Source organism: Phycodurus eques, chromosome 12 (genome assembly GCF_024500275.1).
Source record: "Phycodurus eques isolate BA_2022a chromosome 12, UOR_Pequ_1.1, whole genome shotgun sequence".
NCBI classification, from domain to species: Eukaryota; Metazoa; Chordata; class Actinopteri; order Syngnathiformes; family Syngnathidae; genus Phycodurus; species Phycodurus eques.
This window is the reverse complement of record NC_084536.1, coordinates 9,564,770-9,591,020: the sequence shown is the minus strand read 5'-3', so window position 1 is coordinate 9,591,020 and position 26,251 is coordinate 9,564,770. Positions and strand designations below refer to the sequence as shown.

At 40.6% G+C, this 26,251-nt stretch overlaps 1 protein-coding gene across 1 annotated transcript in view; it reads left to right on the top strand.

Annotated features, from left to right (window-relative positions):
* Window positions 1–26,251, top strand: part of myo1b (myosin IB) — a 66,642-nt gene that overhangs the window by 20,035 nt on the left and 20,356 nt on the right. Inside the window, 12 exon segments of the mRNA XM_061691449.1 lie at window positions 10,513–10,607; window positions 12,360–12,464; window positions 13,864–13,910; window positions 15,511–15,574; window positions 19,434–19,532; window positions 21,885–21,988; window positions 22,647–22,658; window positions 22,660–22,795; window positions 23,524–23,621; window positions 23,623–23,643; window positions 24,029–24,115; window positions 24,877–24,942. Coding sequence (XP_061547433.1) covers window positions 10,513–10,607; window positions 12,360–12,464; window positions 13,864–13,910; window positions 15,511–15,574; window positions 19,434–19,532; window positions 21,885–21,988; window positions 22,647–22,658; window positions 22,660–22,795; window positions 23,524–23,621; window positions 23,623–23,643; window positions 24,029–24,115; window positions 24,877–24,942 — 934 coding nt within the window.

The following is a 26,251-nucleotide window of genomic DNA, read 5'->3' as shown; positions in this document are numbered from 1 at the left end:
CCAAGGGTTCTTCTCTGTTTTTGAGTGTTGACTTGCGAAATCCACCTGGAACCGTATGACTAAAATGTATGACTGCCCTTAAAGAAACCGACAGAATTGACTGCTGCTGTTGTGTTGCAGTCAGAACAGCCCGTGCAGAGTCAAGGTTGGGTAGCATGTGATTGGTCAAATTAACTCAATCAAGCTGTTAAACGGATTTGGGAGTGCTTAATGTGAAGAGGATTCAATAGCCTGTGGAAATTTGGCCATGTGTAGAAACTGCTATTTTGTCCAGACTTACAAAGGGGCCAAATGTAGAGACCTAACAGAGAGGCTGGCACTCCACTGCTCTTACTATCAGCCATTGTGTTGCAGTTCAGCTTGCATCAGCTATTGCGCACTGCCCGTGTTTGACAAAAAGCAATGTTATCTGGACAAAATCTATCTTTTGATTTCTTCCATTGTGAAATAGTACCTCTTTGTTTCTTGCTGTTGCATCACCGTAGGAAGTCTAGAGCAGTGATTCTCAACCAGTGTGCTGGAGCACATTAGTGTGCCATGAGCGTTCTTCAGGTGTGCTGTGAGAAATGATCAAATTTTATTTAATTGCTCAAAAAATTATTTCCAATAAGTAATGTATCTTTATTGTTGGTGGTTAATTCCATGTTGTTCCCATGTACTAAAATGAAGGGGTATATTATTAATTTCAAAATCTGGATTATGACAGATTGAGGAGAGCATACTGGGAGCTAATTGAGATCCTGTTGATTCGAAAATTTGCCACCAAGCCGTTAAGGTGTATGCGATTATTGGATTCTTGAATCATTTATGGCGTTTAAGACTAGTAGAAATAAATGGGAGTTTTGGTAGTTTGATGTTGTTGCTGTCTGTTTGTTCCAATTCTAGCCAAGGATCACACCCCTCACTGTGGTGTAACCATTTGATGAGGTATTGTAATCTTGATATCTACATTAATCAGTGATAAGGGCCGATAATTAGTCGGGAGAGTGGGGTCTTTACCTGGCTTTAGTAATAACTTAATTGAAGCTGTGTTCATATGGCTACTAATTCTACCTTTATCCTTTATCTCATTGACTGTTCCTGAAAAATAGAGGCGCTAGTATTCGCCAAAAATGTTTAATGAATTCAACAGGGATTCCGTCCGGACCAGGCGCTCGTCCTGGTTGCGTATTTTTTAATGCATTATGTAATTCAGTGATGGTTAAAGGAACATCAAGGCTGTCTTTAATCTGTGTATTTAATTGAGGAATGTTTAGATCCTTAATAAAAGTTTCAATTTCTTTTTGATCTGGGTTGTTCAAAGATGCGTATAAGCTGCTATAAAAATTGTAAAAAATGTCATTTATTTTTAACGGTGACTGTGTACAGTTGCCGTTTGAATCTTGAATGGCTGTAATTAAAGATTTTTCTTTATTGCGCTGAAGTTGGTTTTGAATTTTCCCGATTTATTATTGTACTCAAAGTTAGTGTATCTTAACTGGTGTAGAAAATCTGTTCTTTTTGATAAGATAACGTCTTACTGATGTTCTGCCATTTGAAGTTTGTTTCTAAGCGTATCTATCGGATTAATTGCATATTCTTCTGTGAGGTGTTTAATTTTTTCCTCAATTCCATTTTCCAATTGTTATTCTTGTTTTTTCTTATACGAAGAATATGATATCGTTCGACCTCTCAAAACAGCTTTACCGGTTTCCCACAACAGAGATGGGGATATGGTCAGGCAGTCGTTGAATTTTCGGTTTTGAATTTCAGAGACTCATCCCATTCCTTCCTAACGAAAGAATCAAAATCTGGGTCCTTCAATAAGGATGTGTTGAAGCGCCATGTTGGTTGGGGTCCCAATTTTGCCTTAACAATACAGTGTGCCTCATTTCCTTCATTTTAATGGGGAAATATGTTTTGAGATACGCGTTTTGAGAGAACATGCTCACAGAGCGTATAGTTGGCTATTGTGAGCTCATGTTAGGAGCTAGCTATTAGCAAGTCTGTGCGTCGAGTCCCTGGGCATCAGTTGAAACTGTGAAGCTACATTATTAGTTTTATTTCGTTACTGTTTGTTCAATAAAGTGATTGAAAGTGTCGAGGCGCCTATGTTTGTTCTAGACCGCCTGTGGGGTCAATACAATATGTTCTATAACAAGCAGTCACAGAGGATTTTCCACATTAGTATGCAATCATAGCAGAAAAATGGTACATACTAAATAGGTCACAGTTTTTAACATTTTCTTACAAACTATAAAGCTGCTCAAAGTATTAGTGTCCTTCTAAAAAGCATCACCACTGTGAAAAGCCTCAATACAGTATATCTCTTGTCATGATTAGTCACCAAAGACATTGCTTTAGCAACAGAATAAGACATTGAGAGCAGCATCAATAGAATAATTTCCCCAAACTGACAAGCCTGCTGCTTTTTGGGTTATAAAATGCTATGTATCACCCCCCCCCCCAAATATATTACGTAGCCAGGACATTAGGTTTCATCCATGTGCTGCACCATTTATTACTCGATGAAATCTCATGACTCGGACATAGTCAGATTCAGTATACTCTGTAGTAATTTTTTAACTCAACGATTTTGGTTTGTTGTAAAAATCGCCATGTTCCGCCGCCATGTGCTTTACAGAGACTTGGCTTTGTGAGGTTGTACGCGATGGCGCCGTCATGCTTCCCGGCTTCCATCTTCAGCGGGCAGACCGCGACATGAACTCATCGGGGAAAACAAAAGGGGGCAGGATATGCTTCTATATCAACGAAAAATGGTGTATGACCATCATGGAGCCTAGCACACACTGCAGCGCGCATTTGGAGTCGCTGTTTTTGAACTGTAAGCCATTCTACTCTCCTCGTGAGTTCCCATCATTCGTTCTCGCTGGTAACTACATTGCGCCTCAAGCTAACACGAACGCCGCACTGCTAATGCTCGTCGACGTAGTAAACGAAATTGAAAAAAACACCCGGACCTTCCCCTCATTATTCTCGGGGACTTTAACAAAGCTAAACGCAACCACCAACTCCCTAAATACAAGCAGCACTGTCCCACCAGGGAAAATAACATTTTTGACCACTGATATACTACGCTAAATAACGCATACCGTGCCAAACCTGATGCAGCACTGGGCTTGTCTGGTCACTGATTAATTCACTTAATACGGACATACAGGCAAGAACTTAATTGCGTGAAGCCTAGAGTGAAAACCGTGTAAAAAGTGGACCAATGAAGCAAAGATAGAACTTCAAAACTGTTTAGACCAGCTGGCAGCCTGGATGAATATACAGAGACTGTCACATATATATATATATATTAGTTTCGGTGAAGATGTGTGTGTACCAACAAAGCCATTTCGCGCATTCAATAACAACAAGCCGTGGTTCACTCCCAAACTTAAGGAACTTTGCCAAGCTAAGGAAGGCGCATATCAGAGCGGGGACAGGGCCTTGTATAATTGAGCTAGAAACCAGCTGACTAAAGAAATTAACATTGCAAAGAGAAACTATGCAGCAAAGTCGGAAAAACAGCTTAGCACTAACGACTCTAAATCAGTCTGGCATGCATTCCAATTGCTGACCAATTACAAGAGACAATCACCCCAAGTGGAGAACAATAGCACACTAGCCAACGACTTGAAAACCTTCTACTGCAGATTTGAAAGGGACACTTTCACACCCCACACCCACCGAGCCACACCACCGACCACCATAACATCTCTGACTTCTGCGTTAACCATCCACAAACAGGATGTGAGACGCATCTTCAAACAGCAAAAGATTAACAAAGCAGCAGGCCCAGACCATGTGTCCCCATCCTCCCTCAAAGTCTGCGCGGACCAGCTTGCTCAAGTCTTCACACAGTTCTTCAATAGATCTCTGGTACTGTGTCGAAGTACCATCCTGTTTCAAACGCTCCACCATCATTCCAGTCCCCAAGAAACCTACAATCTCGAGTCTAAATGAATACAGGCCTGTCGCCTTGACATCTGTGATCATGAAGTCCTTTGAACGTCTTGTGCTGGACCACCTCAAGAGGTCCCCTGGTGGACCCCCTGCAATTTTTCCTACCGAGCGAACAGGTCTGCGGATGATGCAGTCAACATGGGACTGCACTTCATCCTAGAACACCTCGACAGTGCAGGGACCTACGCAAGGATCCTGTTCAGCTCAGCGTTCAACACCATCATCCCTGAAGTCCTTTCCTCCAAGCTTCTCCAATTTAGCATCTCGCCTGCCATCTGCCAGTGGATTTACAGCTTTCTGACGAGCAGGACACAGCAGGTGAGGCTGAGGGAAAGCACCTCATCCACACGCAGCATCAGCACTGGGGCACCCCAAAGTTGTGTCCTCTCTCCGGTGCTCTTCTCTCTCTACACAAACGACTGCACCTCAACACACTCGGCTGTCAAACTCCTGAAGTTTGCAGATGACACCACTGTCGTCGGCCTCATCAAAGACTGTGATGAGTCTGTATATCGACAGGAAGTGGAGCGGCTGGAGCTTGTGGTGCGGCCGACACAACCTGGAGCTGAACACGCTCAAGACTGTAGAGATGATCATGGACTTCAGGAGGCATCCTTCGCCACAGCTGCCCCTCACGCTGTCCAGCTGCCTTGTCTCAACCGTCGAGATCTTCAAGTTCTTGGGAATTGCAGTATCTCAGGGCCTGAAGTGGGCGATCAACATCAACTCCGTCCTCAAAAAGGCCCAGCAGAGGAAGCACGGCCTGCCATGGGAGCTGCTGAGGATGTTCACAGAAGTCATCGAATCAGTCCTGTGTTCTTCCATCACAGTCTGGTTTGGTGCTGCTACAAAAAGGACAAACTGCAACGGACAATCAAAACTGTTGAAAAGATTGTCGGTACCCCCCTACCCACCCTTGAGGACTTGCACGCGGCCAGAACTAAGACAAGAGCGGGCAAAATCCTCTCGGACCCTCCACATCCCGGTCACCAGCTCTTCCAGCTCCATCCCTCAGGTAGGCGCTACGGAGCAATGCAAACTAGACATTCCAAGAGCTTCTTCCGTCTCGCAATCAACTTCTTAAACAGCTAACCTACAATTCCATTGCAACATGCTGCCAAATTTTTTGTCTTGAGTTTGTTGTCACATTTCTGTCGGCCAATTATACATACTTGTGCACTCACTGTAGTAGTGCAGCGTGGAGAGACTATCTGCATATCTGTTGTTGACCAATACTGGCCACTCATGCCAGAGTAGCACCTGCCCCACTTGCACACTGACTGAGGAGTATCTGCAACATTTGCACAATCAACATTGTCCCAGATTATCACACCACTATTCACTTTAAACTGCATACACTCCTTGAAGTCTCGGCGCCCTTTGCACAATGGTCATTGCGCCGGACTATTGCTATATTTTCGCGAACATAAGGCGCATCGTATTAAAAGCTGCAGTCTCAGTTACGGGGTCTATTTCTGTATTCAACACACATAAGGCGCACCGTATTATTGGGCGCAGGCATGGTAAGACATACGGTAGCATGCATGCACGCTAAAACAATGTTTTTAAAAAGGCAGCGGGAGCAAAACTGACTTTGGTTATACTTTATTGAAGTATTTAACAATGTACTCACGTTATTTTTTAATCAATCCTCATCCACAAATCCATCAAAGTCCTCATCTTCTGTATCCGAAAAGAACAGCTGGGCAAGTTCTCCATCAAACACGGCAGGTTCCCTCTCGCGGCTGCTCGATTCCCATGTTCCTCTGCGTAACTGATAGCTTGCAGTTTAAACTGCTTCGTAGGTGCCATTTTCGGGAGTCCTTAGGCAAACCAATGTTCTTTTGCATAATGCACATACCGGCGCTATATACCTACTGGGGGCGTGCCTTTAGCGTCCTCCTTCACGCTCACCCTTCCCCCTTTAACGGCCGCATGCTGTCCTCAGCCACGTTGCTCTTCCTCTGTATAAGCAGCGTGACGGCAGCTAATGCTCCCAGTCAGTCAAGCGGAGCGCTCATCACACAACATTTATAGATTTTGGAACTCGGTACACACACAAGGCGCGCCGCATTATATGGCGCCCCGTACATTTTGGAGAAAATTTAAGACTTTTAAGTGCGCCTTATGGTCGTTAAAATAAGATGAATTTTAAAAATGTTACCGTTATTACCAGATAACTAGTGACCCTTTATTGCTCAGTGACTGTTTATCTCAATGTCTTTATGTCTCAAAAGTGTTCTCTGTCTGTTGTCGTACTAGAGCGGCTACAACTACCGGAGACAAATTCCTTGTGTGTGTTTTTGGACATACTTGGCAAATAAAGATTCTGATTCTGACTTGGCCTGCATTCAAGTAAATTCTCTCCTCTCTCTTCCAACTTTTAATGTATTGACCAAGCCATATCAGTAGTACCACACACATAGAATAAAGGATTTTAGGCAGTAGACCCACCTCACTTAATTTTTTTAAATTAAAAATAGAGATATTCTGGATGTGCCACTTTATTCTGTTCTGTAACATGTTCTCCTTCCCACCTGTTTTACAACAGCACAGTGTCATAACCATTCTCATCTGGGCCACATCTGTTTGAACCCAGACTCTTCTGTGTGCATGTGTACTGCCAGGCCACCCACACTGCCTGGTTTGCCTATGGTCTCTTCATGGAATTATATGCGTGGGTGTGTGTTTTAGGCTTGGTTAGATCAGCCTCCTCATCCACCTGGTCTTTAGGAAAGAGTTGTTTCCTTGGCTGTCGCAGGCGGATTTCCTGCTCGCAGGGAAGCCTGATCACTCTGAGATCACAGGCTGCTCTTCTGGTCCTGACTTTAAATAGAAACTGCTGAATATAGCAAAGTCCTGTACTCCAGTTGTCAATTTTGGGGACTGTAAAAGGTATATTTCTTTCTAAATTAAATGGCAGTGCAAATGTGCTGTTCATATTGTATAATTTGGATTTTGTCTTTGCACTAGTCTGGTTGGCGCCTTTTAGAAAGGATGTACTTTAACCTTTAGTAAAACGTTTTAAATGTGAGCAAAGGATGCAGAATTTGTCCTCAAAGGACATTTAGCAGACCCCTTGTATCCCAGAGACCGGAGTTTAGCTGAGAACTACTATTTTCAATCGCTGATGTCATGCTGTTGTGGTTTTTGTTCACCGCTGCCACGTGTAAATCCAAATTATAGCCCGGAGTCTGATGTGAAGGGGAAGTGCCAAGCGCAACTTATGGTCTTGAGACTGGTCCCTGTCTCAACCCCACATTCCCAGCTTCACACACTTATGAGATGGCTAAGTGGGTGCCTTGTTCGCTTCTGTTTGATGATGACCATGGCACCTTTTAATGTTTAAAACGGCATGTTTGACAGCATATTTCTGTCATAGCGGAATTAATATTGTTCATCAACCTCCCCCCCGAAGGTATCCAATGCTTTTTTATGTCAAGGGATTGAATGGAACGACTACCCTGTCTGGCTGGTAGACCAGCAAGAGCACGACAAATGAAGTAACTGAGGGGGACATATATAGGCCAATAAGATAAATCCCCTGCCTTTGCTTGCTGGAACAAAACAATTAGTTTGATTTTATGTATTAGTTAAGCTATAATGGCAGCTCAACTAAACTACAGTATGCATGTAATCTTGACTGCTGTAACTCACTTGGAAAAGTCCCTGGCAAGAGACCTCCCACCCTTTTTTTTTTCCCCCTCTGGTACTCTCACCCCTTTGGCCCACAGTTCTACCCTTGGGCAGTATAATTGTATAATGGTTTGTTCATTGTCAGGATTAAGTCAGGTGACAGAAGGGTTTTCACAAATAAGATATCTGCCACACTGTGCTGCCCTTTTCAGTTGTGGGCTCATGTCATGTGAAAGTCTTGGAAAAGTGCAAATTGATGAGCTGAGAATAACCTTTTTGCATAACCTGAATGTCGCTTGGTTGTCTAAGTAAATCAGTTTGTATATGCGAGTTTATAGTAGAAAAACCTTTCAATTGAGAGAATCCAAAACAGGCACATTTAGTTTTTTTTTTTTTTAATACGGTGCGCCTTATGTATGTTTTTTTAATTATTATTATTTATCAAGTTTTTACTTTCAACATTCTCGACACTGAGTTTTTTGTTTTTTTATTGGATTGGATGCATTCTTTGAAGCATGGCCAACAGGGTAAATGTAGCTGGCAAAAATGAAGTCTCCAACTTATTCTCAACAAATTGATAACCAATTGATTATGTTGGGTGGCAATCTGCAATCCCCTAGTTTAGTCACGAAGAGTTTTTAAAACACTTAAGTATATTTTGAGAAGTTGCTAAACTAACTATACTACATTTTACATACCGGCATAAAGGCAAACATTTTGGTCACTTTGAGGAGGGCTCGGACTCTAAATCATGGTTTGTTATTCGTGTTGACAGTAACGGTGACTTCCGAATCGGATAGTTACTCCTTGTACTGTTCTGAAACAAGGACATGTCATAGTCTAAGAAATGAAAAATACAATTTGGTTATTTGAAAACTATCTATTGAACCGGAAAGTGAGTACGCTGGCGGTTTTTTTAAATGTATTTATTTGTCAGGTTGTTTTTGGCCTTGTCGGTGGCGTTAAATTATTGTTGTCTGGGATCAGGTGCCTGTTTTCAATCGTCATCTGCCACGCTGTGTTGGATAAAACCACTCCCGTTCATTCTGCCACGGTCGCCTTCCCTAGCGATGGCTCCTTTCTGGGTTCGGTTGGGGCTACCATGAATATCCATGCAGCTCTTCAGGCTCAGCTATCGGACGCCTAATTCCATGGAGATCATCGTCACGGTGGAGCGCTCAAGACTTCATCACCGCCCCCACTCCAGCCACCAAGGCCAACACTGCACATGTGCAGAAATTGCGTGCAGTATGTCAAAGTGGCATTGGCCATAAAAAAACAGGCTAAAAATTGCGAAATTTTTATTTTTTTTTTTTCTTTTCTTCTCCCCCTCAAGTAAATGCGACACGCCAGCAGTTCTAAAATTTTTTATGATTAAAGTCTGAAAAACCTGATTAGCTAATCACTTTTCCAGCAACTCTAATAACAATTTGAGTTGCCACAGATTCATGTATAGCCATAGACTTGGAATGCTACATTAGTGCCATGGCGACCTGTGGGTTTGAATGTGGCCAAGGTTGGCTAAGGCCTTGCTGTAGACGGAATGGTGCACTGTTTTAAGATGTGTGATGTAGCAGAACATTAAGCCCAATTAGGTGGAGCTTTTACTTTTGCCTGGAATGTGTTCATCAGGTGTCAGTCTCTGGCTATTGCCCATGATGTCATGACTTTTTATAAGTAATTAGTCATGTTACAATTAGAAGTTTAGAGTTATAATACATACTGTTGACTCAGAATTTTCTGTCTGTTAAAATCTACCCTGTGGTTACTGGTCTGACCAGGGTGGAGATTACCTCCAACCCATGCCAGCAAATTAGTGTAAACCACATAAAATATATGGTAACAAACCTCTGTATGTACCGTAATTTAGATGGTATTCTCACATTCCACCACAAGCTCTCTGAACCAAGCTGAATGTGAGTGTTGTTAGCTTTGAGTTTTGAGTATCACTAAGAGCACAACATTGGCATACCAAATCATTCCTAATTCCAGTACCAATTAAAGGTAGATGATTAGAGTCTTGGCATTGTGCAGATTTAGTCTTGCCACATATCCTTGGTGATAAATTGTCACCCGATGAATGCTTGAAATTATGGTTTGCCACAGAGCCCTACTAAGGGGGGAATGTCCATCTTGATTTGAAACACAAATCCATAACATTGTGTGTGGTAAAGGGTGGCAACTGAAAAATAAATTGTTGCTTGTCTAAGGAGGGAGTTTCGATAGCTTCCACTTTTTTTTTTCTTCTTTTTTTTCAGGTAGGTTTAAGGATTCTGCACAGCCCTCCAAAAAATGTTAAATGCTGCCATCAACAGCAGATATCATAATTAAGTTTGTTTACCTATCACCTACCAATGTATTATTAAAACCTATATTGAATAATAAGTAACTGCTTATGACAAATCAGCCAGTGGTTGTACTTACCATGATGTCGCAGTTGCGATGAACGTTTGCATAACAAAGCATTTGTTATGTTTGACTTAATTTCTGCTCTGCCTTCCTGCAGCAGTCTTGTCCCTGATTAATTTTGAAGATCAATAAGTGAATGGTCAGCTAGCCAAACCTTAAATGGTGCTTCTGTAGCTAAAAAAAGCTCCAAGTCACTTCAGTCTATCTTATAGATGCGACCTAATTCTCCAATACACTCACATGCTACTGGTTAGGTTTGACGCCATTCAGCCTGACACAGCACTGTGACATTTTTCTGATCCTCTTTCACTCTTCACTTTGCCTGAAAATTTTATTGAATGACAAAATAATTGACAACATAATGATTACAGTGATCACTTGCTGACAGATGGTGTATTTCATTTTGAGTCACATCGCTTGTGTATTAGTTGTAATTGCATTTACAGTATTTGGTTATATACACAAATTGGAAATTACCAATGTAACCCTAATGAGTTTGTAATTTCTGTCCCCCAGTTATGCTTTGGCAGATGAGGCCTACAGGTCACTCAGAGACCAGGACAAGGACCAGTGTATTCTCATTACAGGGGAGAGCGGAGCGGGGAAAACCGGTAAGAAACCATTTGTATTTGATTATATATATTTTTTAATTCTACTTACTGTAAAATCAACTTTCCCGGGGATTCTTTGGCTTTGTTTCTTTAATTTGATTTCTTAATCTCTGCTGGCATGTCAAGCACACTCCTACTTCATATTGTATAATAATTCATATTGATTCAGTAATTTTCAGTAATTTGGATATGCTGAGTGCAATCACAGATCATACAGTTCTTGATTTCTCACGAGTCAAAGATAAATATGATTACCCAAGAACAGAATATCTTAAATCGAAGTGGGCCACTAATTGGTTGCTACATACCTGGAGGGGAAAAATTATCCTTATCAGCTCAGCTTGTCTTGTTTGGGATGCTCAACAAAGATCTTTCCAAGGCATAGTAAAAATCTGCTCAAAGGCAACTGTACATTGTAATGGCTGTTATGTGGGAGGCCACTGTGTCGAGTTAGATCAAATCTACATTGTAGGGAAACTACGTGTCAGCACATGAATTACAAAAGCATCTCTGTGACTAGGTATCCAATATGTGGATGTCAATTGAAATGAAAAGGCAGACAAAATACAGTATTATCTTCTTTCGATAAAGTATAAAGCACACGATGGACAAATGGATGGACTGGATCACGGTATGCACACACAAAAATTAAATGTATCAATTGTAATAGTTTGACAATAGTCACCAGTCATATTGCAGTTGTACTTCCCAGGGTCTCTGTGATGTGGCATTTAGTAAAGTCCAAGACAGCAGTGGAAGGAGTGTTTTGCATGATGCGATGACTTAAATTTAGATGCTTTTGTCGACATTTAAAAAAATAAATAAATAAAAACATTTAAAAAGCCCCTCCCAAGATCCTGACCAGCTAAATCGAGGCGATAAATGTGGATTTCAGTAATCTCATCACCCCTGAAGCTCTGTAGTGGAACAAGGCCATTAAAAACAGGCCTGTCCATAAATATGGGTCATCGATGCTGATGTCCTACTCGGGGTTTACTCATGCATTTCTTTTACATGTTGTAATTGTCCAATAATATTTACATGCTCAAGAAGCATTTCTTCAGAGCAATGTCTGGGGAAGTTGTTGTTAACTTAAAACAATGCAAATAATCACTGCAGCATGTTCCGCATTACTTTGAAAGCAGATGATGATGATTATCATTTCTCTTTTTGGCTGCTGCATAAAGTATTTGCCCACTATCCTACCCCTAGCCTGGCTCAGCGTTTGATGACCTGCCAGGCTCATTAGTGATCTCTACCAGCAACTGATGTCAAGCTCCTTCCCTGTCTATCCCTTCCTGGCACATCACTCACATCATCACTTCTGGGTCACTGTCCTCTCCCTGGGCAGGATGAATGATCTTGACGCCAGCTCTTACAAGCTAGTCCTCGAGTTTGGCGCAATAGAAGATGCAATTTGAGCAAATTGTATTTCTCCTCCACAAAATCACATCTCTTTTGTTCCAAATCATTTTTTTTTATATACACTGCGTCGTCTGGTGTCTCATTGGAGCCAGTAGTTTTAATGATGACAACATGATGCAATAATAGTCCAATACATAGAAAGTAGGGTGTTTTGTGTATTGCGGCTTTGCTACCGTTGTGCTACATTCTTTCTGATTGGTACACACCGTCCCTGATGGGTGCCTGAAGGGATGAGGTTAAAGGGATTTTTGGGGGGGATGAGATTGGAGGATAAAACATGTTTTGCGACAGAGTGGACTTGATATTTATCTGTGTGTGTTGTTCCAGAGGCCAGTAAGCTGGTGATGTCATATGTGGCAGCGGTGTGTGGGAAGGGCCAGGAGGTGAATAAGGTCAAGGAACAGCTACTGCAGTCCAATCCTGTGCTGGAAGGTGAGTAAAGTAGTGACCTACAAGTGTAGAACAAAAAAAAAAAATATATATATATATATATATATATATATTTTATATATACATGTATATATAAAAAAAATGCTTGAAGGAAGCACACGTTGACTCTTTTTGATGAACTGTTCGTTATCTACCAAACCGCACGCTCACAGTGGATAGAATAGTCACGTATATGACAGACTGGTAAGGTGGTATCAGGTGTTGTAGTAATGGAGTGTTTTAACAAGTATGAGTACAGACATCCCCACAAAACATACTGAATTTAGAAGGAGCGAACGTGTACAATGTGTGAAAACGGGCTATATTTGAATGAGATTTGAGTAATTTTAATATTTCGTCTTTTTCCAGATAATGTTCTAATTCAGAGCAACAGAACATGTTCATGAGAATGCTCAGATTGGAATCCACAGTACTATCAGTTGAGCAGCTTGAACAATAGAAAAGGGTCTAATAAAAAAAATTGTCAATGTGCACATGTGGTTTGTCTGCGTAAAGCCAGATAGACAACACATGTATTGCTTGTAATTGCGTCTATGCAACGGGGAGATGTGTACAAATCAACAACCAGAAGTGTAAAATGTGCTTGAATTTTGAGCATGTTAGTATATTAAAACTGTCTCATTCTTACAACTAGAGCTGGAACATGGACAGCTGTATTTTCCGTGGGGGGCAGTGGACAGGAAATGCCCATGAAGGATGAGGCTGTATGCCCGTGTTTTTGTCGCTGCACATCTGCAAGAGTTTAGCTTCTGCGTAATGCTACACAGGGAGAGAGGGAGTACAGTTATCCGGCTTCACACAATGCATCTGTGTACTCTGTGCCTCTCACTTTTTCTGAATATTCTTTACTTTTTACTCAGTGTTAATGTCTTGCTAACATTTATTTGTGCTCACTGTTTTTCTGTGGCGTTCTGTCTTAATTGCCCTCTGGCAGAAGTTACGTTCCGCGCTTTACCAATAGCATATAAAGAAGAATTATTGGTACAGTTACGAAGGGATAGTAAACTTTGAAAGGATTAGTTAGGCAAGTAATACTACATTATTGTGAAGAATATGAATTGTTAGAATGTTTGTTGATTTTTATTTAATTTAAGTTCATCATATTGAAGTATTTAGACCTGAATGTGGCGTGACAACAAGGTTCAGCCCTATCAAAGCCTGGAAAATCGAAGTGCTTTACTTAATCCATACAGAATTATGGGGCCTCATCTGTTCAAATCTCTGTGACACATTGTCGTTAACTGATTGACATCTAGCAGGTCTGAGGCTCTGTGTTGAGTAGTCATAAATATGCTTTAGATAAAATTTTCTTTTTGTGTTTGACAGTATGTTTAATTCATTACTATCACTATTACACTACTTTGGTTGTCCTATTTTTCAGCCTTCGGAAATGCAAAGACGGTGAGGAATGACAACTCATCCAGATTTGTAAGTGCCCTTAAAAGTAACACAAAGTTACAAATTTCTTCAATAATCACTCTAATACTATGGATTAATGGCTTTAACTGCCATTCATGTACTGTATGTCAACTGAATTACGAATTTGTACCCGTTTAAAATAACTAAGCTTGTTGGAACCAGATTTTTAGAGTGTAATATACTGTATACTCATGATCATTTAGATATTAGTCGCTGTAAGATTGAGACTCCACCCTCACCAAATACTGTATGTCTTAATCTGTCTTGAAATGTGTGGTGCAAAACAAAGGAGAAGAAATGCAGTAAAGAACATTGTTGTATGCATGTCGGTAGCAAGCAGTCGCCATGGTGAGAACCATTTGTCCTGGGAATTATGTTTTCCCATATCGTTTGTTTTGGAAAAAACACTCTCCCCTATGTTTCTCACAAGCAGCAGAACTGGAACACTTGATATTTTGAGGTGACACACATGAGATGGCTTTTATAAATATATTTTCAAGTACACAATACAGGTCAGGTCCTTCGCTGGTCATAAACTGAACATTGGAGCTAAATACTAACAGACAATAAGCAATTGTCACTCCCAGTGAGCACAGTTAATTAGTATTTGTTTATTTTGTTATTGTTTCGTAGTCTATATTTTAATCAAATTTTGTTCGTCAGGTTTTAACTTTTAAGATTTTAAGGTAATCTGATTACTGCTATGAACCATAATTTTCCCAACTGGTGCTCGCAGACACAAACAATATATGCCAAAATTGCATTAAATAAATGGTATATGAGTTATTGCACAGCTTTTCTGACTTTAAAGACAACTATTAAATGTGGTGTGTGTGTGTGTGTACGTGTACTGTACGCTTTTTCTTGGCTAATTCAAAAGGTCTCACACCTGATTAAGGTCTTTTGGATGTTCCCTGGCATTTTTGTCCACTTTGAGGCAAGCCCACTGCTTTATTTTATTATTATTTTTTTAAATTATTTTTAAGCACATGAATCACTCGGACAGTAATATTTTCTGTACTAATATTATATTAAATATAATATTTTCTGTACTTTACTCCAGAACTTTTCAAAACAGTTCAAAATTTGGACTTTTCTTTCCCTGTTTGTTTTTTTTTTTTTTCTCTTCTCTCTCCATCATGTCATGTTTAATTACTAATGTCCATAGTACTGTTGAAATTATGCCAGTGTAGACTTAGACCAGAGTTGTATCCAGGAGTATTATAAAGGATTATGGCCCTGATCTGTTTATATTTAGGTAACCTTGGCATAAACCTTCAGACAAGGTCGTGATGACATCCTACCGGATATGAAGTCGTCAGACACCCATGGATGAAACTTTTTTTTTTTCCATTTTACTGCACGTAGTCGTCTTTGTTTGGACCCAACTCACCAGCTAAGCTTGGACAGTTATGACCACCATGTAATAATACGTCATAGAGCTGCCTGTTTAACTTCCAAGTTTTAAATGGAGAGACAAATGGGATCTGAAATAGCATTTTTATTCCTATTTATGGGAAAGCAACTGACTGAGGTTGGAGGTCTTAAGTACTTAATACATGAGAGGCATATACTGTAGTTTTTCTAACGTTTGTTCTCTGACCAACAGGGAAAGTACATGGACATTGAGTTTGATTTCAAAGGAGATCCTCTTGGTGGAGTCATCAGCAACTGTGAGTAAGCCCCTGTTAAATGTTGCTTCACATGACACTTGCAGTGTAGTTATTTGCAAAGAAACCAATCTTAATATACATTCCATATGAAGAATAAGAGGCCAATAGTTCATTGAAACTACTGTGCATTCTTTCATGAAACTGTCCAGACATTCATTGTATTGCTACCGATTTACCCCCCACTGAAGCCAATATCTAACTTAGACTGATCAAAACACACCCCCTCCACACTGTGACTCCCCCCTATTCAGTTCTTGTCTGTTTTTCTTTTATCTTGCCTCTATTCACATTGTTTTGTCTGTGCCGGATTCCCCGCCAGAGGTCACAGAAAACAACGAGAGAAGCTTATGTTTGAGGCACAAGTCACTCTCTGTTTGTTGGCTCAAAGTTAATTCCAGCACAAGACTGAGTGTGAGGAAGAGCCACTGACATGTGACTTCTTCAGAGAGAGCAGGCTGACTTGATTGCTGGAAGGGTCAATATGGATTTATTATTATTATTATTGTTTTTAAATAGAAGCGACGCAACGGGTCCTTCTAGTTTTGTATCCTCCTCGTGTGTTTTCTTACCACCAGTCACCAAACAAAAAAATTACAAAACGTGTCCCTTGTCTTAAGATGACAGAATGGAAGCAATGGAAGGACATTGTAGCTCTATTCTGGTAAATGTGGAGTGGTTCTCTTTGTTCACACTTCTGTATCGCTACTGCCAGCCACTCACTAATGGCTGTTCAAATATTGATGTGCTTGAGCTCTGTGATTCACGGGCTGTGGGTGCCACAGATGCACGCTCAGCCTGATCCCCAGGTCAGTGTATGACTGCAGTGCTTGCATTGCATCTGTCCCCGCAGTGCCCACCTATGTGTTGAATCAGTTTGGGTACTCTGTATTTCAAGAGCCCATTTTGACATCAAATATGTCAGTCACTATAAATAATAGGTGTGGGATGATACAGGTAAACCGCGGTTCTGTCCGTACCTTGGTTTTTGAGCCAAGGTTCAGTACATTTCGGGTACGCATCTTGTGGATTAAGGTCCATGTTCTCTTGTTCATGCAAATCGTGTGGGTTTTTTTTTTTTTTTTTTTTTTTTAACAAACCTGACTTGCACTCTTTCAAGGTACGCCAAATCTCCTGTAATAACTTCTGACACTTCTGACACACCCACTGTGCGCAATGACTAAAGAGGCATGCTCATTGAAGTGTAACAGTGGCAGTAATTCCCAGAGAGTGGAGTTTTCTTGAGACAAGAATGCCATAGAAATCTATATGAATATGTCTCACCATCTTAGAGTCCTTCAGGTGTTTTTTAGCAAACTCCATGCGGGCTTTCATGTGTCTTGCACTGAGGAGAGGCTTCCGTCAGGCCACTTTGCCATAAAGCCCCGACTGGTGGGGAGGGGTGCAGTGATGGTTGATTTTCTAGAACTGTCTCCCATCTCCCGACTGAGTCTGTGGAGCAGTGATCTTTGGGTTTTTCTTTACCTCACTCACCACGGCTCTTCTCCCCCGATTGCTCAGGTTGGCCGGACGACCAGCTCTAGGAAGGGTTCTGGTTATCCCAAACATCTTCTATTTAAGGATTATGGAGGCCACTGTGCTCTTATGAACCTTAAGTGCAGCAGAAATATTTTTGTAACCTTGGCCAGATCTGTGCCTTGCCACAATTCTGTCTCTGAGCTCTTCAGACAGTTCCTTGGATCTCATGATTCTCATTTGCTCTGACATGCCCTGTGAGCTGTAAGGTCTTATATAGACAGGTGTGTGGCTTTCCTAATCAAGTCCAATCAGTATAATCAAACACAGCTGGACTCCAATGAAGGTGTAGAACCATCTCAAGGATGAGCAGAAGAAATGGGCAGCACCTGAGTTAAATATGAGTGTCACAGCAAAGGGTCTGAATACTTACGGCTGTGTGATATTTGTTTTTCTCTCAATAAATCTGCAAAAATTTCAACAATACCGTTTTTTTTCTGTCAATGTGGGGTGCTGTGTGCACATTAATGAGGAAAAAAAGTAACTTGAATGATTTTAGTAAATGGCTGCAATATAACAAAGAGAAAATTTTAAGGGGGTCTGAATACTCTACGTGTACCCACTGTAAATCAAAACATGCAATGTGAGGTTTCACCTTCACGGGGTGCTTGACTTACAACAGCCTTTGGAGCGCAGAGGGGTAGTTGTGCTTAAGCCGACGGCAAAATGCGCGCAACTACCAGATTTGACACATTCATGTAGCTCGCAAGAAGGTGCACAAATGACAGATGTGAGCTGGTGAGTAAATTACTGTAGTGCGCTGAATAATTGACTGTTATTTAAGCACAATTATTTCGAATAGTAAACTGCCTCTTATCCCTTGACCATTTGTATGCTATGCATGTGGCAATACAGTGGTAGAAGTAAAATATGCATAACAAATTCAAACATACAAAAATGTAAACAAACACTACGTGTGTAACAGTTGGATTAAGCGTGTGTCAACTCAGTGCAACAGTAGGATTAAGCAAGGGTTAATTGGTCATGCCTCCAGAAAGGGTTGCAGGCAGGATCAATTAACCCTTGCTTAATCCTACTGTTGCTCTTAGTTATAATCTTAGAGGTTAAAATGTCGCTGAATTATGTATGACAGGCCGCAGCATAACGTGTACATCCAATTGCTACGCACTCGGGGTGAGTAAAGTAAAACAGAAGATGGCTTTTTTTGTGATTGCTTGCTCCCCCCAAATTATTATTGGAATGATTTATTTTCTTTACCTCAATGTTTATTTTTGTCTCTTCCACTAAGAAAGAACAAAACCCTCTTAAATATGGGATACGAGCTGTTAGGATGTATTATGCTAAACCACGGAAACTACTAGCTGCCGAGCTGCGGTCCTTCTCGCTATCCCTAATCAAGTGGCCACCCCTTACGGATACAAATGGCTCTCTACTTGAAATACCCACTAGAGGGACCAAAACAAGGGATCGTAAGAATATCAACTTCTATTTGTGACACCAAGTTCGTCACTGCATTTCAAAAGTTGTGCTGAGTGTAATACACTCACTACCTCATTGTCATTATGTACGGATAGCCAATTGTTGACTTCCTACTTGCACTGTAGAACACCAACTGCAAATCCAGCCTTCTTGGGGCCTGCCAGCTATGCCTTCAAGCAAGACACCCCCACGTCTGCTTGTTAGCAACTTGAGTCACCAAAAAGCACCTTTGTAGTCTCAAAGCGTATCTCAAAACATAGGCCTCATTTTATTGAAATGGAGTACAGCAAACCATTACATCAGGGTAAGGGAGGCTGCTAAAAATTACTTAAACCTAATGTACATTTGACTCATTTCTACCCAGAGAGAGGGAATGTTGTCATCCTGCAGGGCAGCTGGCCATCTCTGTAGATAGTCTTTAATTAAGTCATGGTAACTCTAATGCGGTAAGCAGATGACGTTTCTCTTTTACTCATGTACTTTTCACACGTAACTGGGAACCAGATCGAATGATGCCTGACATCTTTCTTACACGTATACTGAAATGGGGACGTAAACAGGAAAATTATTATAAACATTGACTTGGTCGCCATAACAATTTGACTAAATGGTTTGCAAATAAGAAGCTGTACAGCATCCAAAACCTTTCAAATGTATTGGAAATAAAAGCGGAAATGTTGATCTCTTACTGTACCGCAAAAAATAAAGGGGACTGCCTCACTGCTTCAATACTTCTTGAGGGCATAGTGGAGAAGGTGAACTTCAGGCTGGTTGACCATGTATTTATTAAGATGGCCTAGTGAAATAACAGAAGAAAATGTTAAGCTGTTATTAGTACTTTTTTAAACTGGCATTGTTTCCTTCTGTTGTTGTTTCGCTCTTTCAGATTTGCTGGAGAAGTCCCGTGTGGTGAAACAGCCAAGAGGAGAGAGGAACTTTCACATCTTTTATCAGCTCTTGTCCGGAGCCTCTGATGACACACTCGGTAGGTTTTAAGCACACAGCACATTTAATTGGACTGTGCTTGGAGTCATGCATTTATTTTGGATTTTAAATAATTCACTGCAATGGAAGTTTATATTCATTAACTGAAATCCAACCAAGTATGTTTTTCAATGGGTATTCATGGAAGAGGGCCTCGCCCAGCTTGTTTACGAAATTCAGGTTTGTAAATGAGTGCCATAACTAACTGAGCTCTGTGGAGGGGGGTGTTGCATCACTTTGGATTTGAGATCAGCACAGCTATTGAGTAGAAGGTAACGATTAAGGTTGTGAATCTCTGCTTGCCACTTTCGACCGTGAGGGGAAAGAAATGCCAACATGGAAGTCGGACAAGTTTAGGCATCTCGCACTCGAACAGAGTGTGTCCTGTATATGTATGGTACTATAAACAGAGTATGTGTCACGGTAGGTAATAGAAAGTGTGTCGCGATCGTGAGAAAATATGACTCAGTTCATGGGGTAAAAAAAGCCACGGACTTTCGACTCGAGCTATCCGGTGAGTCAGCATAATTTCTGGCGTGTTTCTTAGTTGTGTATCTAAATTATAATTTTTCCATCAAAAGCCCTTCCTTTCTCAGACATGTTTTTGTTTTATAGTTTGAGGTGTCATAAAAGCAAAAAATATTAGCTTCAAAGTTACTGTTCTACTTGACGTTTTGTATTCACTGAGGGTTTTTTTTGGCTGCTTGTTGTTCAGAAACCAGTGTTTTTGGTGAAACCAACCCATGTTCTACTGCTGATTTACTAAAGACTGTCAAAAGATAGAAACAAAAAAAAATTATTCTGGTGGAATAAAAATGCTCTAAAATGGCTGGCGAAATGGAGAGAACTGCTTCGAAAGCAGCTGGAAGTGAATGAGTTAAGGACCTCTCATAAATGGCAATCATGCACAACCATACACAGAAAATGATTAATACGACTTAAATGAAACCTTAGCTACCCAGATGTTATTTTCAAAGTTTTTTCAGTTTCCTCTTTTCATTAGTTCAATTTGGATGTCAGACGGCAATCATATGTGTCCTTATTACTAGGTTTAGAATTGCATTCATTCATTTATTTAAAAAAAAAAAAAAAATTTAAATGTGTGGACATAAAACTAATGTCAATTCACCAAGATGTGGCGTGAGCATTCACAAGCATAGTGCACCTGGACAAACACATGGCCGACGCTTTAATGCCACCATCTTCCTGCTTAACAAACACCACAGAGAACAAAGGGGGGCTGTGAAACCTGTTCCTTGTATTTGCTTTTCCGCAGATAGAGCATTGTTTTTATGCCCTGCACACAGGATAAGAACATAATGGCCATTGACTCCAGAGCATACAGAGAAGAGAAGGCTTGATGCAGTTATAGTTTGCACAGCCACTGATGAATTCCAACGTGTGCTCCCACTCGCCAAATCAATTTCTTTGCTGTGCATACTGGGGTTTAAACATGGTTGATTTGCTCTTTGTGAGTGAAGTTCCGTCCTGTCTACATGGAGTGCGAATTCATCCGCAGCACCAGTTTATATCTTGAAGTTGTCAAGTAATTTCTTGAAGGAATACAGCTGGGGATTTTATTCAAAATGGCTATTTCTACCTCTCAACCTTGAATTTCACATGAATGTCTCATTCTCAAGTGCTTGACAAATTGCTCCAGTTCAAATACAGTCTCTGTCCCCTTAGTCAATATTAAGTTTGCATGGCAAACAAAATAAATGTCTTGCACTTTGAAATGCTTTTTTTTTTTTTTTTTTTTCCCCCCTCTCTCCTCCAATTGTTTTACACTGTACAATGACAGTTAAGGCTATTTATTGTATTACGTTACTGTCCAAGATGATATGGTTATTAATTTGACACACTATATATTACATCATACTAGTTTCAAACAGCGGAACAGTGAAAGACTGGTTAGAGCGTCTGCATCACAGTTCTGAGGACCCAGGTTCAATCCCCGACCGCGCCCGTGTGGAGTTTGCATGTTCTCCCCGTGCCTGCGTGGGTTTTGTCCGGGCACTCCGGATTCCTCCCACATCCCAAAAACATGGATCGTAGGTTAATTGACAACTCTAAATTGCCTGTAGGTGTGAATGTGAGTGCGAATGGTTGTTTGTTTGTATGTGCCCTGCGATTGGCTGGCAACCAGTTCAGGGTGTACCCCGCCTCCTGCCCGATGATAGCTGGGATAGGCTCCAGCACGCCCGCGACCCTAGTGAGGAGAAGCGGCTCAGAAAATGGATGGATGGATAGTTTCAAACCACTGACTATTAGTATCATATGCCCCAATAATAAGTATGAAGGTGTTATAGCCAGATGACGGCTGTAATTTATGCCTGTGATTTGTGTGTATCAGAGAAACTGAAGCTGGACCGGGACTTCAGCAAGTACAACTACTTGAGCCTTGATTCCGCGGTGGTAAACGGCCTGGATGACGCCACCAGCTTTCGGACAGTCAAAGTGAGTACAGCAAACATGATTACATGGCATTCAATTTACACTAAAATATTTGTCTATGCCTTTAGGTATGTGAATTGTTAAAGGAGAATTGAAGGATCAGACAGTGTGATTTCTCCTTGTCACTTCGAAACAGTCTCACAGTATAGATTGCGAAAATTCCACAGCAGGTTCCTTCCCACAGGCTGTAAAACTTTGAACTGAACCTCATCCTGGTAGTGAGCTAAAGCTTGAACTCTCACATTCATGTTGATTAGCCATATGCAAATCACTCTAAGGCCATACTTACACTAGACCTTTTGAGCTGTGCCGGACATGGGCACAATTCGGTGTCATTAATATCAAAATGTTCCTAGTTTTGTTTAGAGTCCTTGTTGGGGGAAAATAATGTGAAGGCATGACTTTGACATGTTGAACTACTCAAGCTTTGGTCAAATTCATTAACACGTCTTCACTTTGTGTCCAGTCAAACCATTCATTTTCAGTGAGACATTAGTTACTGAGCGGTTGTAAAATGAAAGCAAATCTCAGTAACGTGGGGTGTGGTTCTGATATGTTCTGGCAGTCTGATACACCATCACCATGGAATTAAAGCTTGGCTTCTGTTCTGTTCCGAATGATTAAAGTCTTCTTAATCAGTGATTTTATTTGCCATCCCCAGAATGCAATGCAGAATTGTGGGCTTCATGGAGAACGAGGTCCAGTCAGTGCTTGAGCTGGTGGCAGCTGTTCTGAAGCTTGGCAACATCGAGTTCAAGCCAGAGTCACGCTGTAACGGCACAGACGAGAGTCGCGTCAAAGATAAAAATGGTACGGGTTAATGGACATTTAACAGGATGTGGAGATGGGAAGCTGCAATTTCTGTGATTTGATCATTTACAATCATTTTCACACACAACCAGATGACCAACTGTTAAGCCACTGCCCCCTATTGGATCAATAGAAGTGTCACATTATTACTCGTCACCAACTATGTAATTGCTGCATGATGCCACAGCTAGTTTCCTCTAATATTGTTTTTTTTCCTCCCTGTGCCAAAAGATAATTCATTTTACACTTCCTTTGATAAATAAAATATTTTTTTTTTTTTTTTTTTTTGCGCAATATGGCATTTCAGGAAAAAAAATCTAAATGCACACATTCGTAGGTAATCAAGCAGATCAAATGCTGGTTGAGTTTAGAATATTCAATATTTTTCTTAATACATAAAAGCCCCTTATACTAGTTTGTTTGGTATATTGCAGAAGTTCAAACATTGTGGAGCCATCATAGTGAGCAACAAGGAAGATGCTTTGAATGGAAAATACGTATGATCTATATCTGCAAAAATGCCCTAGCACAAGCATATCAGAGGGTGGAATCAGTTGCTGATAAACAAGCTGACATTCTTTACCAAACCAGGTTCTTGCCCAGGAGCAAACTGAAAGGGGGGAAAAAAAATGCTTTGACTTTAAAGCCACTGTTTGCGTCTTTCCGCCTATTGCTAGCAGTGGTTGTTTGTAGTTTTAACCATGTGTTCCCGTTTGTCTGAGGTGCAGATTTAAAAGAGATGTGTGAGCTGCTGGGGATCGAACAGGCGGTGCTGGAAAGGGCATTCAGCTACCGCACCGTTGAGGCAAAATTGGAGAAAGTGTCCTACTACCTTGAACGTCGCCCAGGTCAGAGGGAAGGTTATGCATGTGAATAGAAATGGTTAAAGCAAGACCATTTGTGTTCTACGCGCACACACTACTCGCTCACTCTTCCATGCTTCACGAGCTGCCACCTCTCATCCATGTCAATGTTACATCAAAACCTTTCAATTATAGATGAGTTGTATTCCTCTTGGAAATTCATTTGTGGGTCATATTTTAGAGGTTAGTGGGTTCACTAAAGTTATTGTCGCACATAAAATGAATTCTGTAAACCTGCTGCATTAAAACAAAAATGTGTTACTATCACCACTGCTTGTAATTGACCTGGGATGATGTCCTGTTATTTGTAATCAGCAGGTTTGTTTTTAATTCCCCTGACATTGAATCTTTTTTTTTTTTTTACTTTCAGGCCTACTATGCTCGAGATGCCCTTGCCAAAAATCTCTACAGCCGTCTGTTTAGCTGGCTTGTTACTAGGATCAATGAAAGCATAAAAGTAGGGAGTGTCCATAATGTGATTTTGTATTGTCGCTGTCAGGTGGAAACATCATGTGTCCAAATAAATATGGTCCTTCCTTTCCTCCTCCCCCCCCCCCCCCCCCCCGCAAATCGATACTATTGGTCTGTCGCCACGTCATCTGTTTTTATTTATTTATTTATTATTTTTAAATGCGTTTTTAACCAATTTAAAGAGTTGAAAATAGCCTGATGATAAATCTATTAACTCTCCAACGCTGGAACTGTTGTAAAACGACATCTCTTCCCTAACTCTGCAGGTGCTGTGCAGCATTATGTCCCTTCAAAATTTAAAGTCTGGATGTTTATTAGACAATAATGAATAAAAATACTGTAGTTAAGTTTGGGGGGAAAAAAAAAAAAAAAAAAAAAAGTTAAGGTAAATGGATTGCTATAATGAGTCATGCGAGATGGAAGCGAACAGCCACGAAGTAGGTTTGTGGTTGGATTCATTTGCGCCTGTTACACAGCTTCGACAGCTCACACTGTGGTAGTTTTATTTATTGCATCACTCATGGCTCGAAGACCTTTGCAAAAGAGTTTCGGAAAATATGCTGGCGATGTCTCCTACCATTATGACAGCATTGTAAGGTATAATTTGATAATTTGTTTTGAAAAGGAGTCATTTTGGAGATGCAAGGATTCTGCCCGACAGCTACGATATATTTAATGCTGCATAAGGTTGATACCACACCACTTGCCCTCTATAATTCTAATACTGACAAAATCCTCTGCCTGTAGGCACAAACTCAAACCCGCCACAAGGTCATGGGTGTGCTGGACATCTATGGTTTTGAGATATTTGAGGTAGGAAAACTGAAACATTTCTGTTTTTTTTCTGTCTGTCCGTCTTCCTGCCTGTGTCTCATGAGGACAGATTCTGACCACCCATCCATTTTATCAGCTTTGAAAGGATTTTGCCCCAGGCTGTTGTGTGACTGTGTGTGAGTGGTGGCGTACCTGTGAGGAGCTTATCACCACAACTGTGGACTGATAAAAGCATATTCATGTTGGATTAGTCCAGCTTTACTGCTCTCAGGGGTAAAATCCTCTTTCGTTGCGCGTTGATTTCAACACTATCTGTATGGCAAAGTGAAACAAACTGAACTCAAAGATACTGGTCAACGCACTTTCTTGTCTGTGTGTGTATGTAAAAACATTTTCAAAATTCCAAATACAGGGGTCCTTGACATACGACATTGCGAGGTTACAAAAAGTGCTTGGCGTAATAATACATCATCACACAGCACAAGAAGGCACATTGTCCCCGCTGTTCTTACTGGTTGTCATTTGATTGGTTTATATTTATGGCATAGAAGGTTTTTTTTTTTTAAATACAAATATTTACTGATACTAATGACGTTTCAAGGTTACGGGCGGCACATACGTCCCCTCAGGGCATATATTACTATAATTGTCTTTACTACTGCCTTAGCCTAGGTTAGTGATAAACTACCGCACATTCCAACACAATTTGGGTTACGTTGTTGCTGTTAACATAAAGTGAGGACGCCCTCCGTTACATTGAAACCCTAACGAAAATTTGAATTCCCTTTCTGGGATTAAAATTATTAAAATACACAGACCTCATTTCCGTCCTATATTTCTATATGTATTTATATATTCTATCCAATGTTATTAATATGAGCATGGAGAGCTGCTTGATTTACTATGTCAGTCATTGTCAACGTGTGGTACTAGTAACGTAGGCTTCCTCCAGTAGTAAGCGAAAGAATCATGGAAAATTTTTTTTAACTTTGCATAATGTTAGTGGACTAAAGTTTTTTTTTTTTTTTAAATCCAGTGCAGTTCAGTTGCAGTATATTTGACTTTTAAGTACAATACATTTGCATTCAAAAAAAATAAAAAATTTTAACGGGTTGCTTTTTAAACATTGATTTAGCGATATATAGTAAAGTGTGAGAGGTGATGAGTGCTAGGTATGAATAAATGGTAGAACTATTCTTTGCCATGTTGCTTGAATGTCCCCCAAACCCTTCATTCATTGCATTTTGTCATACATTTTTTCATACCACTGCTCATTCACTTCACTCACTCTCAAGCCATTCCTCTCCTCTTGACTGTTGTCCCGTGTCTTGGTCACCAGAATGCAGTA